The sequence below is a fragment of the Protomyctophum parallelum genome (assembly GCF_964188405.1).
Source record: "Protomyctophum parallelum genome assembly, chromosome: 20".
In the NCBI taxonomy this organism is placed as follows: Eukaryota; Metazoa; Chordata; class Actinopteri; order Myctophiformes; family Myctophidae; genus Protomyctophum; species Protomyctophum parallelum.
Window position 1 is genome coordinate 28,077,737 of NC_139718.1, and position 16,671 is coordinate 28,094,407.

A 16,671-nucleotide genomic window follows, 5' to 3' on the forward strand; every position below is an offset into this window, starting at 1 on the left:
GATGGAAAATACAAAGAGGCACTTTCTATATCTGAGAAGCAGATTGAGCAGGGAATTGACCTGTTAACTCAGTGTGATGATTTAAAAATGAAAATCGATGAGCTCGAGATGCTTCTTAAACAGGCAGCGGAGGACTTTGATCTTGAGAGGCAAGAGCTATTAGAAAACATATCTGTCATTGAGGATAAGTTGATGGATAACCTGTCTTGCTGTGAGATGCAAGAGAATGAGAGAGTAGTGCTCATTGCAGAGAGAGACCTTCTGAGCATTAAAAATAATGAGCTTGAATGTGAGCTAAACAAGTATGTATCCACTGCCTCAGAGTCGGCTGAAGATCGGGGGGGGAATGAAGACGCAGAGATGATAACTGATGCACCTGATTTAATACAAGAAGGTCCTGAAAACACTGATTGTGCTGAGGAGAAAAGTGAAAATGAAGTGTGTGGAGTACACAGTGCAGGAGATGAACAAGATTGTGAATCGTGTGAAGCTAAACACCCAAATGAAGAAGACTTATGTCCACCATCAGATGGCCATGTCCCACAAGACACTGTTCCAGAGAATCATAATGTGGATGCTGAAGATGAGGAAGACGTTGAAAACGAAGATAATGGCAGTTCCTCTAAGGTTTTGCCTCAGGTATTAGAAAATGAAAACGCTGGTGAAGATGTAGTTGTAGTTGACTGTGAGAATCATGTAGCCCATGAATCATGTGATGAGGACAATAAACCTCAAGAAGGCCCAGCTGAAGAAGATGAATGTTCTTCCCATAACGTGGAGCGATGTAATGAGACTGCTATTGAATCCTCAGCTCCACAGGCCACAGGTGACCCTCATAAACTGTTCCTGGCGAATGGTAAGATAAATTGTTTACCAGACAAATCTCACTATGAAGGGATTGAAATTGAACTACTTAGTGAAGAAGAGAGAGACTCAAGTGAAGCTGCTGATGAGCAAAACAACTATTCCCCCGAGTCTCTTGAATCTCAGAATCTCAATGGCCCCTGTGAACAGCTGGCATGCTCTCTAGGTACACTACAAGCCCTGTATAGCAAGGCTATTGAAGAAAACATTCTTCTGCACCAGAAAACAGACTTGCTTCAACAGAAAACCAACACATTAGAGAATATTTTGGCCCACAGCAATGAGAAGATTGAAGCTGGTAACCATGCATTAGAGGAAAATTATAACCTCAAAGTTAAAATGCTGTTGATAATGGAGCAGACCAAAGGGCTTGAGATAAAGGCCTTAAGGATGGCAGGCCTACAGCTTAAATATGACGTTTCCGTTCAGGAAAATGGCAAACTAAAGAAACAGAACTGTGAGCTAGAAGAGAGGGTTCTGGACCTTGAGAGCAGAATGCACATTGTCCATGCATTCCAGGATCAGCAGATTGCGCTGGTAAATGAGATTGCCATGGTGAGAGAGGAGAACAGTAAGCTGTCAGAGTTGGTCACTGAATTGGAGAGGCATAATGAAATCCTTATAGACATGCCTCAAGACCCTGCATCTAGATCCTCTGAGACCTCAACAGCTGACTCGTACCAGGACCTGAACTGCCATGTGGAGGCCAAGATCCAGGCAGTGACTGACCTGGAGGACTGCTGTTTGGAGTTCGAGAAGCAAAATGGCAAACTTCGCAACGCGCTCACAGAGCTGCAGGGCAAGTCGCTGACGTTAACTGAGAGCATGCAGTCTCATAGGTAACTTGGAGAAAAACTAGGATCCCGTCCTACCTAGCAGTAGCCTCTGTGATCCCTTCCCTCTCGTCAAGCGTTGCTCATTGAGACCACACCTCATTCCCTTTCCTAGCACAATGTAGTGCTGCTGTTGTACTTCCTCAGACATTGAAAACCTTTCAATGTGACACTTTTATGGCTGCTTAACTGCTTAATTCCTATAACGGATCACCTTTTTATGTGCGTGTTGTAAATGTAGAACCTCCCCAGTTCACTGTGATGTAGGCATTTGGTGGAGTAGATCACACTTCCTCTGTTTTACATTAATCAGTTTTCATTGTAATATCTCTGCTGTCGGGATGAAACCACCTAACTCCAAAATGTTCATTTTTCAGGAAATGAAAAATATACATTTTTCAGGAAATTAATAAAACCTTATATTTTGGAGGAAAAAAAGCAATACTGCCTCATCAAAGTTGGTGTTGTGACTTTATATATTGTCAATTACTTGCACAAGAGGCGGATAGGCCAGAGTTAATTGCTTTATCAGACAGTTTGAGGGTCCAATGGAGTTGAGAGGTTTTGTCCAAAGCGTGTTTTACTACTTTCCATTAGTTCAATATTTTCGAAACAACACACAGATGTAAAGGGTGTTCAATAGCACTGATTTATGCAAGAAAATCAAAAATGGAGTTAGATGGTTTCCTCCTGACGGCAACGATTTATACTGTATAGTCGTTACGCATGAATGCCCTATTTTATACTTTGTATGACAGTGTTACACAACATTATTGTGTAAATAGCTGATCTACAAGACTATACTGCATTTTGACACGTGAGCTTGTAGATCTTCGATTTTAGCTTTTTCTAAATAAATATTTAACCAATAAAGTATTAACAAGATCTTGTGGCTAAGTAACTACAGTTGATCCATGGAACACAGGTTCTGTTTTCCATTTCGGTAACATACAAGGTTTACACCTGACAGCGACAATATGGAACATTTTGATTTCTACTAGTTCAATTGTATTAACAATACATTATGTTCTCTTCTTGACCTAATATTTTCAGAATTGAGACAAATCGTCTTGCTGAAGAAAACCATGTCCTCCAACATAAGATCGCTACGCTCAAAGAAGAGGACTTAAGAGAGGCCTACGTCGATTTGCAGTAAGAAGCAAAATATTGTTACATGGAATAGCCTTTCAAATATTTAGTTTAAAAGGGGAACTTTGGTAATAAAATCAATGAAAGGGTCCCACTGTCTGGAGCTTGCAAAAATAGCTCTTTACTAGATTGACGTTTTGGTCATTAGACCTTCATCACATGTTTAGTTTAAAATGAAATCTTAACTGACATTCTCCTTGGCTTCGTCCTGTAATTTTAGACAGAAACTGGAACGCCTCAAGAAAGAGAAGATGGCTGCACAAAAGATGGCAGAGACTTTCAAGAAACAGGTAAGAAAGGAGTGACCCATTAAGCTTTGAACACGACTCCATCTTCAGCTTTGGCTCTGTTTTCGTTCATTTCCCCTTTGTTGTGCTAACCATCCTTGCTTGTGTGCTTGTGTAGATCTCAGGTCTATATCTCCGGAGCCAGCAACTGGAGGAAGAGAATGCACTGCTGTCAGAGAAAAATGCACAGAATGCTGCTAGTGTGGAGACACTTGGCCACCAAATGGCTGAATTGATAAAAGAAGCTGAGCTGCGAGAGAGTGTACCTGCTGAAGAAAGGACCCAGGTAAAACGATAGTGCGCGATATCATTGTAGTTGTTGTGGCGTCATGGTAGTTGTGGTGGTTAGATAATTAGTGGTTGTTCTGTCTTAGATGGCAGCTTGTGTGTCTGCCCTGGAGGCTGACTTGACCAAAGCTCTGGAGGACACAGTCCACCTGGAGGGGAGGAAGTCCCAACTAACACAGCAGCTCTGTGCCCTCAGAGAGAAGGTAAGCCTTGAATTAATGGCACAGTAATGGATACATACAATGCACCATTAGAGTTAAGATGTGCAAACTCTGACTGTACAAATTCTACGGACAACCAGCTCCATGAAATACATTATGCTAAATCCACTGCAATTTTGTGATTCATTTATTTTAAACCATATACAGTAGGCCCAGATTAATATTTTTTAACAAACATATAGCCTATGTATTTCTATTTTATTTAATATAGGCTACTAAAATAACGAATTCATCAATTCGCCATTGTGTGGTTGTTTTAAGACAAGATATGGATATATACCGTATATTACCAAATAGTAGCCCGGGCCGTTAATATGCAAAATCGATTCGGAACCCGGGCTGTTATAAGGAGCTGGGCCGTTATTTGCCATAGGCTGTTATTTATTTTTGCACCGGCCTGCACAAGGCCATTATTTGGTTTCAGTATATACATACAGTAACATACAGTAACATGTAGTGCAAATATTGTTTGGAACTGGTATTACCAGTTCAATTATTAATAATAAAAAAACAAAGCTACAGTAGGCTACATACAGTAAGCATAAATAACAACCTAACAATATAGTTACTTTTTTACATCTGTTCTTTTTTCCATGTTGTCTTGCTTGGGGGGATTGATAGCATACAATATCCTAATTAATGCATAGGCCTGGAAATGGGGTAAAAATACATTTGGAAATGTTGTAGAATATGAATTGGTGGTTTATAGTACTATACTTGTGAGGACCTGGCTGGCGCACCCGCGCACCGAAAAGGGTTATTTTTTTTTTCTCTGCAAGCTCACAAAGTGCTGTCATGCAACACTTGGAGCTTGTAGATAGTGATACACGGATGACAATAAGCATTACACAGAATATACACCACTTTGCATTAAAACAATTGTTTGTGCATAGGAGGCACTTGTGAAACTATAGTCTAGATTTATTTTATGGATGTGGAGGAGGACTGGTGTTGCGCTGTTGTGAAATGATCGAGTGGAGTGCGGAGATTTGCAAACTCAACACGGTGAACACGCATATAATCATATAAATGAGGGCTGAGGCTGATTCATTTTGCAAATAACTGCCCATGGGCCGTTATATAGAGGAGGGCGGTTATTTGATGGAGGTCGGTTATTACGCAAAATGGTGTCGGAAAGTGGGCCGTTATTTGGTGCTGGGCGGTTATTTGAGCATAATCTTATACATAGGAAAGCACAGCCCCAACAAACAAGTTGCCAGGCAGACCTATGGAGCTTTTTGATTGGGTATCGGAAAAGGCACTTTTTTGGCACTAAAATGGCACACTGCGGAAAATCTGAGCAGTTGTAGAACCAACTTGAGCAGTTGTAGAACCAGAAAATCTGAGCATCTGTAAAAGCAATTTCTACTTGAGCAACGCATTTGTCTCTGTTCGCAGGTTCAAACACAAACCAAAGTTTGTGTTTGAAGTTATGTTTTTCACAAATTTCACAAAAGTGCACAATTTCTTCAAAGGAATACAAAATATGAATTACGGATTTAACGGATACAAAATCTGTCTTAAAAGTGCACAAATTACAGATGCAAATTTCTTTACAAAATAATATTGGCATCAATATGACCGGTGACCCCATATCATTTGTCTATGGGGTGTTATTACTCTAGTCTAGAATACTAGAGGAGGATCTGCTGGTGACTCCATGACCCCCTTTCCACCGGTTGGTTCCCAATTTTATGTTTCGGCCCCCAAACTCTGGAATGAACTCCCCAACCATCTCAGAGCTGCTCCCTCTCTCCTCTCTTTCAAAACCTCACTTAAAACCCACCTCTTCAGAATAGCCTTCCCCAGTTGAGGTCTCGTTTATCTTTTTAACCCTGTATCTGTTATGTTTTAGCTTTGATCTTTTTTTCTTAATAAAGTCTGTTCCTGGTGTTCCCATGTAAAGCGCTTTGGGTATTTAGAAAAGCGCTATATAAATCTGAGCTATTATTATTATTATTATTATTAATGGGAACCGGTTCAGTTTGGTTCTTAGTCCATGAGCCAGAGTTCCAAAATTGGTGGGAAAAACTAGACCTATATTAAGTTGTTTATAGGATCAATACAAGTAAATTAATACATAATAACCCTTCCACAGTAGTAGCTTTTTCATATTTTCGATTATTTTTGCACACTTTCCTACATAATGCCTCATTTGCATATTTAAAAATAAAAAATCATTGTCTTCGTGTAAGTACTCTATTGGGGAAGTTTCATGGTGATAACAATCTAATATAGGTATATTATAGGTAGGGTCACGAGCGACCCCTCAGGGGTTCGTGACCCCCAGGTTCTTTCTTTTTTGAGTGGTGCAACCACTCCCTTACGGAGCTATGTGTGTGGGTGGGCCTGGCTGGGTATGAGCACGAAAACAGCATAGTTGTTTTTCACCACCTGTGCGCAACCTAACGCACACACAAACACACACGCACGTATTGACTGTTGTGGAGTGTCTGTGACCAAGGAACAGGCTGGACAGGGAATTGCAGCAGTTTCAAACAGCTTTTTATTTTATCAGCAGGAAAGTATATGACAGGCAGAAAGGAGAAACCCCACGTAGGTTTCTGGGCAAATTATATTCCACACAAATGTCTGTTCCACAGGCGTTTTCCTCAGCCTGGAGGAGGATGAGAACAGAGCATTAGATTTCAATTCAGTTTATACAGTCTCTTATAGCACGCTCCTCACTGGAGGGCTCTGTTTAACCCGATAAGACGGGACGGGGTTCCCTTGCTTCGGGTGACGTCATCGGTCTCTATCTTTAACTGTAGCAGGTCTTCTCTCCCGATAGCGGGGGTTCAGCTCCGATAGAGCTTAAGTCTTCAGGCCGTTCTCAGCGAGTCAAATGAGCGACTTTATGCCAGCCAGTGCTCAATATAATATTAATCATAACAGGTTTCTTTCCGACCTTATTATTGTAGTTTCCGCGTCACCGTCGCTGTGGCGGGGCTGCCTTCCTCCCGCAGCGAGATGCGTGGAAATGAAACTCCTGTTCCTTTATTGTTTTAATCGTACAGTCCGATATACTCCGTCGCTCTGACGTTTCCTGGACCGTTCCTAAGAGCCTGTGGTGAGAGGAGAGTGACAGTCAACACATGCAGGAATATACACATACATGAATGGGTGTTGGTGGAAGTGTGTGTGTCTTCTTACCCCCCGACGGTATGTGCTGTGCGTGCCTCCGTGAGCGTGTGTGAACCAGCCGCTGTCAGACTCGGAACTGAATCTTCCTTTTATACTGCGGGTGTGACTGATCGCTGATTTGGGTGTGGTCGTTCCATCATCTCAATCTGGCGGAGGAGGAGGTTTCGCACGTAGACATTCCCTACTACTAGGGCGGGCCTAACTGCCCGAGGCGTCTTCTGTCTGACAGCGTGTCTGGTTGCCCTGGCAACGCACTTACCATCGCGGGGTGTCGCTAGCGAGACCCCACACAGTATATATGATGCTTTCGGGTTTGCCAGTACAGTACAGTTACAGTACTGTACAGTAGAGGGTACAGTAGAAGGACCGCCACATGGTAACTCAACAGTTTCGGAACCGGCCCGGCCCCCTGGGCGCGTTCCTGGGAACTCCTCCTTCTCTATTATTAAGGTAGAAGTCAATTTGTATTGGGGGCAGGGCGGGGGTCGCAAGACATGGCCAAAGAACCCCTGTATTAGAGGATATGTGGTTGTTGTCTGCACCATCCCCAGAGCAACAAGTCTGGGTTAGCAGCAATAGTGACCATGTTGTAGTTCGTCTGTGGGGAATTTACATAATGACTTGACTGGGAGAAAAATGTGAAAGGAAAAAAAAGATTATGGCCCCCATGAGACTTATATCTCTCAAGTTGGTATTTAAAATTACAAGCTCAAATTAAAACTCTGAGAGGAAATTGGTCTCAACTTGCTTTGTGGTTTTCTCCTGTAGGTTCAGACAGTGGAGGAAACTGTACAACTTGTCAACCTTCAGAATGCCCGTCTCAAGTCAGACCTGCGTGTGATCCAGCAGGAGAAGGATGCCCTCAGACAGGAAGTCCTCTCCCTACACAAACAGCTGCAGAATGCCAATGATAAAGTAAGTTACCCAACAGCGTAATCATTGATGGAATTCTCATTTCCTTGTATAAAGCTATCCAAGTGTCAGAAAAAAGAAGCTCCCTTGATTTAAAAAATTATCTTTTGTCTCTGAAAGAGGAAAGATCATTCATTCTCTGTCAGTAAGCTTAACTGTTCTATTGGTTTTGCTTCAGAACCATGTCCTGGAGATGACCCTGAACTCCAGTGGCTTCCAGAGTCAGCACAAAAAGCTGTTCAGAGAGAAGATATCTCGACTTCAGGAGCAGGAACAGCAGCTGCTGAAGCAGGAAAGTGAGAGGCTTCAGGTGGAGGTCTGTAACACCAAAGGAGAACTTGTTCACTCCAGGGACAAGGTGAGCCTCGCCCTCCATATTGAATATGAGGGAAACAATTTACCAATCATGATTGTTTGATGTGGACTAGGAATTACTCATCGCAATTGGATGTATGACAAATACCATGGTGTCGCCGTGGGTTTAAAATAACAAGGAAATGACTACTAATCAGGAATTGGATCATGGGCTTGTATAATCAACCGTTCATTTTGTGGGTCCAAAGATTCGACAACTTGAGGCTACCATTTTGTCCTTGAAGCAACATAAACAGCTGGTCAAGGCCTTGGAACAAGAAAATGCTGCTCTCAAACAGGAGCTACATGACAAGAAGGAACTGACCAAGGTAGCTACTGTAGAAATCTTTCCAGATAACATACTTCTGTCGTCATTAATAGTGTGTGCTGTCTTTAATGTCTAATTCAGTGCTTATAACAAGAACTTCATCTGGATGCTATTATAATTGCTTTGCATATTAACCCATTAAGACCTGAGGTCGATTCTACAAATGCCTTCTAAATCAGTAGTTGCAACACTCTTTTTAACAGCCAATGCTAAGATCTAAATTGACATGGGTTACATACACAATACACGTATACATTGTTCATAAAAGGGCTGCCATAGCTAAATGAGTAGAGAGCCCGTCTGGGAAGCAGAAAGTATCAGGTTTGATACCAGCCCCGGCAATGAGGTGTCACTGAGCGAGACACTCAACCGTACAGTAAAGTACAGAAAACAGATCTACAAGCTCACCACTACAGTACAATACAGAGCCAACTGAGGTCTGTTTTACTAAGTATAGAAGGTTTACTGTAAGTGGTTAAAGTAGTCAAACTTTAACTTTTTTTTAACCATACTGGATGTTTTCAGTGTACATGTTTTCAGTTCCTTGGCGAAGGAAATGTTGAGAGTCTGCAGCAGGAGAATGAAGCTCTAAAGGTCCAAATGGCCCACCTCTCCTCCCAACTGTTAGAGGTCAGTTAACCTCGTACTTTGTCATTTTGTCTTCAATTCTTAATGTTGAGGATGCACCAGGATTGGCCCTGATACACGTATCAACACAAAAAACACGCCGTCATGACAAATGTGAGGAGGTCAATTTGTGATGAGGTTAGCACATTTTGGGCAAGTGGCAATGGCTCTTTTTAGCCCAAGGAGTGTTTTTTGTGCAAAACTAATGCTTGGAATGGATTCAGAATCATGGGAACCCCCTATTTTGACATGTCACATGCTACTTAAAGCATAAGGAAAGTTTGACATTTTTGCCATATACAGGATGTTAATGGTAGGGTCAAAAGAAATTGCTCAATACTGACAGCCGGTCAGCAAGTGAATTCATGAATGTATGTATAGACAATATTTTAGGCCAATAAAAGACTATGGGCTATTTGAACTATTAAAAAAAAAAAAAGATTAAATAGTAAAACATGGCAAATTAGTTTAGGGATAAGGGTTAAGGGGTGGTGCAAGATATAGCCCTATATACCAAATTCTCCATTCCACAACCCCTACTGCCGGACTATGACATGTATTTATTCACTATTCTGTCATCCATTGTCTACAGACATTGCAGTCTCAGTTTGTTGGGATGCTGCCACCATCACCTCACAGAGTACCAAGAGGTCAGCACCGTGGAGATGATGACAACATGCAGGTACAGTGTAGAATAGAACCAACAGCAGAACTGGGCAAAAATGGAAAGATACATTAAAAGGAATACAAAAATTAAAGGTGTTGTCCATCACATAGTGATGGAACATTGTTTGAGGTTATTCAGAATAACAATATAAAACATAAAAACACTAATTTAAATGTTTTTAATGTTTTTTTATTTGCCCAGGTCTGCTTTGTTGTTGGCTCAAACCCATATACTGACAAATACTCTACTTTACTATAATTAATCACACATCAAATGTGATTAATGCTTCTCATTCATATTACTGTAGCCTCATTATGTCATTGGGTGATTGATCAGCTCTTTGGTGATTATGCATGAATTATGCACGAGGATGCTAAAAGAAAGGAATGCCTCACTACAGTTCATCTGTACTTGACATCTGTTGATTTTGCATGTGTGCTAAATGCAGTGTAAACTCAAATCCAATCATATCATTGTGTTTCTATCACTCTTAAAGAATCTGCTGACTCAGACTATATGGAATGCTCTGTTCAGGTGCTTTAAACATTTATAAAGACCAGCTGAAATGTCCTTTCAAATTTCACACATTTCTTGTTGTATTCAACAGAGTAGCACCACCCTCTAGTGTCTATAATCATAGCTCTGTATGACATGATTAACAGGTGCTTGTCATCATATTATTTTTTTAAATTGGTTAAATTAATGTATGATGAATTACCTGCCAATGTAATTCATCAATATGTTTTTGCATGACATGAAGTAATTAAGATTGGACTGCAGGGACTTTAGATAAACAAGAATGGACTTTGTCACCATTGTGTATGGATCTGCTCTAAACATGTGAAAAGCATATTTATCATTTCAGTTGGTTCTTTAAGCGCTATATACTTAGCTTAGCTGGTCTACCTGCTCACATGCACATTTAATGTTTGGTTTTTTTACACTTTTTTATGTATGTATTTATTTTATTTATTTATTTTTGACAATTAACAATTTTCCTCACCGGATTAATGTGGTTAAAAAACCTTTTCTAGCAGTATCATAATTCGAAACTCCTTTGATTAGTGAAATCACATTAACTGATCTGTAAGAATCTAAACAAAAGTCATTCCAACGATGGCATTGCTTAGGAAGATATAACATTTGAAGCACCTGAACTGGCTTATATTTTGGCATGATGTCCCACATTCATGAGAAGCTTCTTCCTAATTCATATGATGGGTTTGCTGTGGTCCTTGTTGTGGTGTTTCCTTGTTACTGTTTTCATCACTACATCAGTTTTCATACAGTCACGTTGTGTTTAGAACGTGTTTGCTTTTTGGGTTTGGTGTTTAGATAGATTGTGGCTTCTTCCATGTGTGTTTTCTGTTCCCTGTGCTTCTTTTCCGTCTTGGGATTGAAATGACTGAAGTGTTGTGCTCTCATGGGTGTGGTCTTGGAGACGGTTGAGACGGAACTATCACTTGTGACACCCCTACTTGTGACACCCCCCACTAGATTAGAGCTCAAACAGAACCATTACTTCCTAATAGATAGTTTTCTTTGTTCTGCATTACTCTGTAGACCGCGTCATTCTTCACATCCATACATTTTAATAATGGCTTGTTCAGTGTTCCCTCAGCTCTAGCATAAAATCACAGATCAGAATTATTTAGGTCACTATGAATGTATAGCAGGTAAAATGTTTATTCAGTCGACTTATTTGCACCCATGACTTATCTTGTGGCCAATTCTTAGTTTAAAGTATGGGGTTTTACGAATAAGAGGAGACAGGGTTGAGTGTTGGTGAAAAGTACCTGCCTTTTCTCTCCAGGGGGCCAGTCCGGAACAGCGGGCAGTTCACGCAGACAGCTGCCGGAGGATCGGAGGATTGTGATATCAGCTTCTGAACTCGTTGCTTCTGCTGCTCTCGCCCCTCACTCCTTTAAGATTTTCAGAACACAGGGAGTGAAAATATGTAGTACTATGTACATGCCTCCCTCTGTCTCCAGATTCACTGGAGAATTATGAACACGGTCATATGTGACAGAGATTTGGAAGCTTGTCTTTTTTTCAAAGGCATGAATGTGTAATTGTAATCAACTGCTGCTAGGTGGCAGGGCAGGAAAACCCTGAGTAGTCTCCTGGTGTTTGCCCAAAGGGCAAAATATTTTCTTTTTAAGAACTTAAGAATTAAAGCCTGTTCGAGATGGCCTGTTACAAAATTAACTAACATCCAGATACACCATAGATGTTGTGTTATGGTGATCCAGTCCTCTTACTACCTCTTGCATATTAGGCTAATTAGGCAAACAGAAGACTTATATAATCTTCCATGTGCACTTGTTCTATTGATATGATGCTAACACAGGGTAAAGTCATTTGATATCATGCTAAGACAGGGTATTTACTCATTGATATCGTGCTAAGACAGGGTATTATACTCATTGATATGATGCTCAGGTACCTACTCAGAGACTGCATCGACTGTTGGAGTTGCGTTAATGAACTAGGGCTGGCATTTTAGGCCAGATCTGTTTTTGGCAGTTGAATACTTTGTATTCATACTGACTGTTCAAATTGTTGTTTTGGTCTTATATGTATTATGTAATATGAATAAATTGGTATATTTATCCCTTTAGGCCTTCTCCAACAATCATCATGTCTACACTGTTTATGTACCCTCTGTTATGGTTTTGCTGTTAATCGTGTGTCCAATTAGTGTTTATTACTCAATAAGTGCTGCATCAGTGTTAATTTATTTTCCTGTAAACTAGTGTTGTTTTCATAGATTATGACCGTTATTGTATGTGTCTGTATTTTTCGTTTGTGTAGCTTACAGCTGAATTTGATGCTTTCCTTGGTTTCTTCAACCTCTGGAACCCATTAGAGTTCAGCTTTGCAACGCATGCTCATGTACTGTCTGTCTCCTGCTGTATCTTGACAGGGTGATCATTTCTTGAATGTGTCTTGCTGCTGCACTTCAATAGTCAATGTCATGTGATCTTCCTTATCCCCCAACCTTATGGGGACAGGGGTGCTTATGGAGCATTATTACCACATAGGAATTATTGCTACTGACTGACCCATGGGGTGAATTACATTACTGGAGACATGTTTACATGCATGCTTCTTTTTTCTTTTCTTTTTTTTTTGTTCTTTTTTTTTTAGCACATCTTCTAATTGCTAATATTCATTAGAAAGTTACTGATCAGTGTGACTTGTCAAGCAATACGAATTGGTGTTTGTCTCCAGTAATGTGTCATTGGTGTCATAATTTATAGTCTGTCAGGCTCAATGTTTCTTTTGCACAATGTGTACCATCTGGTGTCTATTTAATTTGGTTGATTTGCCTTTTAAATTAGATTTGTGTTTTATTTATGCATTAAATTATTTTGTTTGTAGAAGTACCCGATACAAATAGCACAATTTTATACTATTTATTTATTATTTATTTACTTTTTGGTGCTGTTACCCTTCAGAAATGTTGGAATCAAGACCAAATAATAAAGCATTTAGTTGGCAATAATCTTTCTGTGTATGATTTGTGACTTTTCTACTTGTGTTTCACTTCAAGAAAGTATTACCATTACAGTACTGTGTGCTACAGTAGGCTAGAGAATTCAGAGTAAATTAAACATGTTTGTCTACTGATAACACTTCCACAACTGTTAATGAAAATGACGCCAATCAACTTGAATTCCATTGTCAGAGGGAGACTATTAATAATATAATGATATAATAATAATAATAATATATTTTCTCCCACCAGGGTGAAAGGGAGAGCAAGATGAGGAACATGGAGGAGCGATTGAGAGAGATTGAACTGTCACTGCACAATGTTAAGCTGCTGCTCAAAGAGAAGGTTGTCCAGCTGAAAGACCAGGTCTGTCAGACAAGTTTATCTCCTTTTATGTATTTCTGTGGTCTTTCTGGCTCCAAGACGCCAACCAACCTCTACATTTGAGACATTGTTTTCCCTACTGAAGCTGTGCATTTTTTGTGTGAGATTTTTAATAGACAAATGGCACAATACAAAAAAGTTATAATGATGTAATGGTACTAGCTATAACAACAAACTTTGACAAAGGTACAAGTAATAATATAATAAAATTGCACTTCTTGGAGCACAGAACTCTGCTAGGCCAGGTTGTCAGTTGTGGGGTTTAGCCGTCAGAACATGAGGAAGCTATGGTCTGAAATAGTTTGTACGACAGACAACTTTTTGTGTTTGTGACACCCCCTATGGGAAGTGAACACGCTTTTGGAGATGGGCTCTGTGTAAACATTTCAAGTTCCGGGGAAGTTTCCCATAGTTAATTTGATTGACTCGGATGCAGATTTGAACTGAAAACACAACATCTTCATATGTTATTATGTTATATGTTACAGTTATGCAGAGTCTATAGAACACTGAATTCTGACCTAATTAATTACGCATCATACCATAATGGATACGAAGCATCAACTGATGGCGAGAGAATCAATTATATTTTTGCCAGAAACGGACTGTATCAAATAATTGATACAAAGCCACCTTCCTGACTATATCGCTGGTGCAATTTGTTTATTTTCGGAACACAATTCTTATCAGACGATTCTAAGATGACCCAATGTTATTCTACATAGAGAAATTACTTCTGTGCCCCAGGGGATGAATGAGTGACGTCAGGGCTTCTATAGAGGCCCCTCAACATGCAATTTCAAATTGGGGATGATTGGATGTTTGCAAATCTAATTACAGGCAAACTGTTTAGAGTATGAAAACCATGATTTGTAGCAATTCTTGCCAATCCCTCCTGTAAAATTTGGAAGGCAATCAGCATGGAATATGAAAAATCACACCCGTGTGAACTGAGTGGTGCAACTCCCCTCTCCCCCCCTCCTCCCCCCTCTCTCTCTCTCTATCTCTCATTAGCAGGCAACAGTGCACCACTCTCGCTCTCTGTTTCTGGCACAACAGCGCCCCTACTGGTACTAATAGTCATATACTGGTGCTCATTAACGTCACACGGACACATAGGTGAATACGGACATTGCTGTTCCTTGGAGTGGTTGCACCACTCAAAAATATGAAATGATGAAATACGTTATAGTCCAACACGTAAAAAGCGGTCTGTTACCTCTGCCACCATCAGGGGCAGAGGTTCTTCCTTGGCCTACTGGTAGTGTGCATGCAAAATTCACACTAATCAGTCCAGCGGTGTCCAAGATTAGCTGTTTACACACACACACACACACACACACACACACACACACACACACACACACACACACACACACACACACACACACACACACACAGAGAGAGAGAGAGATGGACAAGAGCGAAAACATAATCCTGAACATTCCGGCCTGGGGAAGATGCAACATTTCGTATTATATGACAATATAAAATGTATGGTCACAGTACTGTACATATCGTATCCTCTCCCAACCATTACGTAATGCGTAACAGGTCTTGTCACGGTCAGGGGTCCATAAGAGGTAGCCATATTTTTAGGAAGATATGCACTTTGTTTTTTACATGTACATCAAGTTATACAATAGGCATTGCATAGGTTTTCTGTTTCTTTCCTTTTTTCTTTTCTTTTTTTCTTTTTTGGAGTGCAAGTGTGGGGGGTTCCTGAAGCTTTGTGGTTTTCAGTTTTCACATGACTGCAGCACTGTATTTCCACCAGGACTTTGCTGTCTGTTTGAAATGTGATCAACTGAAAAGCCTGTCAGTGGGCTGTCATGTGATCATAGAAAATAGACTTATAGAATGTAGAACAAAAACTGCATGGCTTGATGCTTGACCATTGATGTTCTTTGTCCTGTCTAGCTGCATAAGAACATCAAGGCGGATGTGTTGATCAAGGACCTCTATGTGGAGAATGACCATCTCCTGAAGACCCTGGAGATGACGGAGCAGCGGCACAAAATAGCAGTGAAGAAGAACTACCTGCTCGAGGAGAAGATCTCCAGCCTCAATAAGATTCTGCGTGATCTAAACCCCTCACCCCTACCCACGACTCCTTACTATTGACCATATTCACCTGGCAGCCATCTGGGGTATTCACATGGCAGCACCTCCCACGAGTCCCACCTATGATGTAAGAGCATAATGTCCATCGTGTGAATATGATCAACATTTCCAACCCCTTGATAACACTTGCCTGCCCACTGTCACAGAAGTACACTACATGTCTTTCTAGAATATATATTTTAACTGACAAGAACTTATAAGTTATTTCATGTATTTCATATTTTTAAAAGCAGAAACTTTATCATAATTAACACTAAACATCTGCCCAGGGCTGTACGACTGTGACAGTGATACTCCTACTGAAGTGCACTTTCTTTGTCCCTTTGTCTTTTGTTGTCTGAGAGATTAGTCATTGCAATTTTCCTGGTCCTATTCTCTGACTGAATCAATATTGATGGAAGGTTTCAGCAGAACAGTGTAATAAGAGAAGAAGCATAAAACCTGTTTCTCAGTTGTCATGAGTCAAATACCGGTAATCCTGTGAACTTGCCAGGTATGCATTTGCCATCATTTTGGAAAAACACTACATGAAGTGACATTCACGTTATACTGTTGAGTGACAGGGCTGCATGTGAGTAAAATAAAAAAAAAGTGACTTGCAATATTTTTGTACAATTTAAAAATAGAACTATTTTGAAGACAGAGCCAGAGGTACCCTATGATTGTGAATTCAAGTGAAAGATCTTTTCTCATGAAATGGAATGTTGCAAAACTGCCCTGCCATTTGCCATGAGATTATTTTTTAATAGTTAACAAAGAAAGCACTAAAGGTGAATACAGGGTAGATTGTGGCACAGATGGGCTAATAAAATATTTTATTATCATGATATATTTTTGTGTTATTGAATTAAAGCTGTGTTTTAATCCTGAAAACGTATATTAATTTATTTAATCAAATCTGGTAACGTGATACAGTTATGGTGTGCGTTCTTGTGTGACTAACAATTGCATGTGAGCCAGGTTGTATGAGTGCTTATACACTTGGTATGC

General features: G+C 40.2%; 1 protein-coding gene across 4 annotated transcripts in view; it reads left to right on the top strand.

Moving 5' to 3' along the window:
- nin (ninein (GSK3B interacting protein)) overlaps nt 1–16,671 on the top strand; it is a 35,553-nt gene that overhangs the window by 18,504 nt on the left and 378 nt on the right. For 2 of the 4 annotated variants that reach the window (XM_083792364.1, XM_083792365.1), the window contains exons 17-27: nt 2,751–2,849; nt 3,067–3,136; nt 3,252–3,419; nt 3,508–3,624; nt 7,555–7,701; nt 7,877–8,056; nt 8,262–8,381; nt 8,906–9,010; nt 9,600–9,689; nt 13,426–13,539; nt 15,478–16,545. In XM_083792364.1, coding sequence (XP_083648490.1) covers nt 2,751–2,849; nt 3,067–3,136; nt 3,252–3,419; nt 3,508–3,624; nt 7,555–7,701; nt 7,877–8,056; nt 8,262–8,381; nt 8,906–9,010; nt 9,600–9,689; nt 13,426–13,539; nt 15,478–15,681 — 1,414 coding nt within the window. In that variant the 3' untranslated portion in view covers nt 15,682–16,545. Of the gene's footprint in view, nt 1–2,750; nt 2,850–3,066; nt 3,137–3,251; nt 3,420–3,507; nt 3,625–7,554; nt 7,702–7,876; nt 8,057–8,261; nt 8,382–8,905; nt 9,011–9,599; nt 9,690–11,487; nt 13,075–13,425; nt 13,540–15,477; nt 16,546–16,671 lie in introns of those variants that run through there. The other 2 variants (XR_014570874.1, XM_083792366.1) reach the window with 2 other exon arrangements.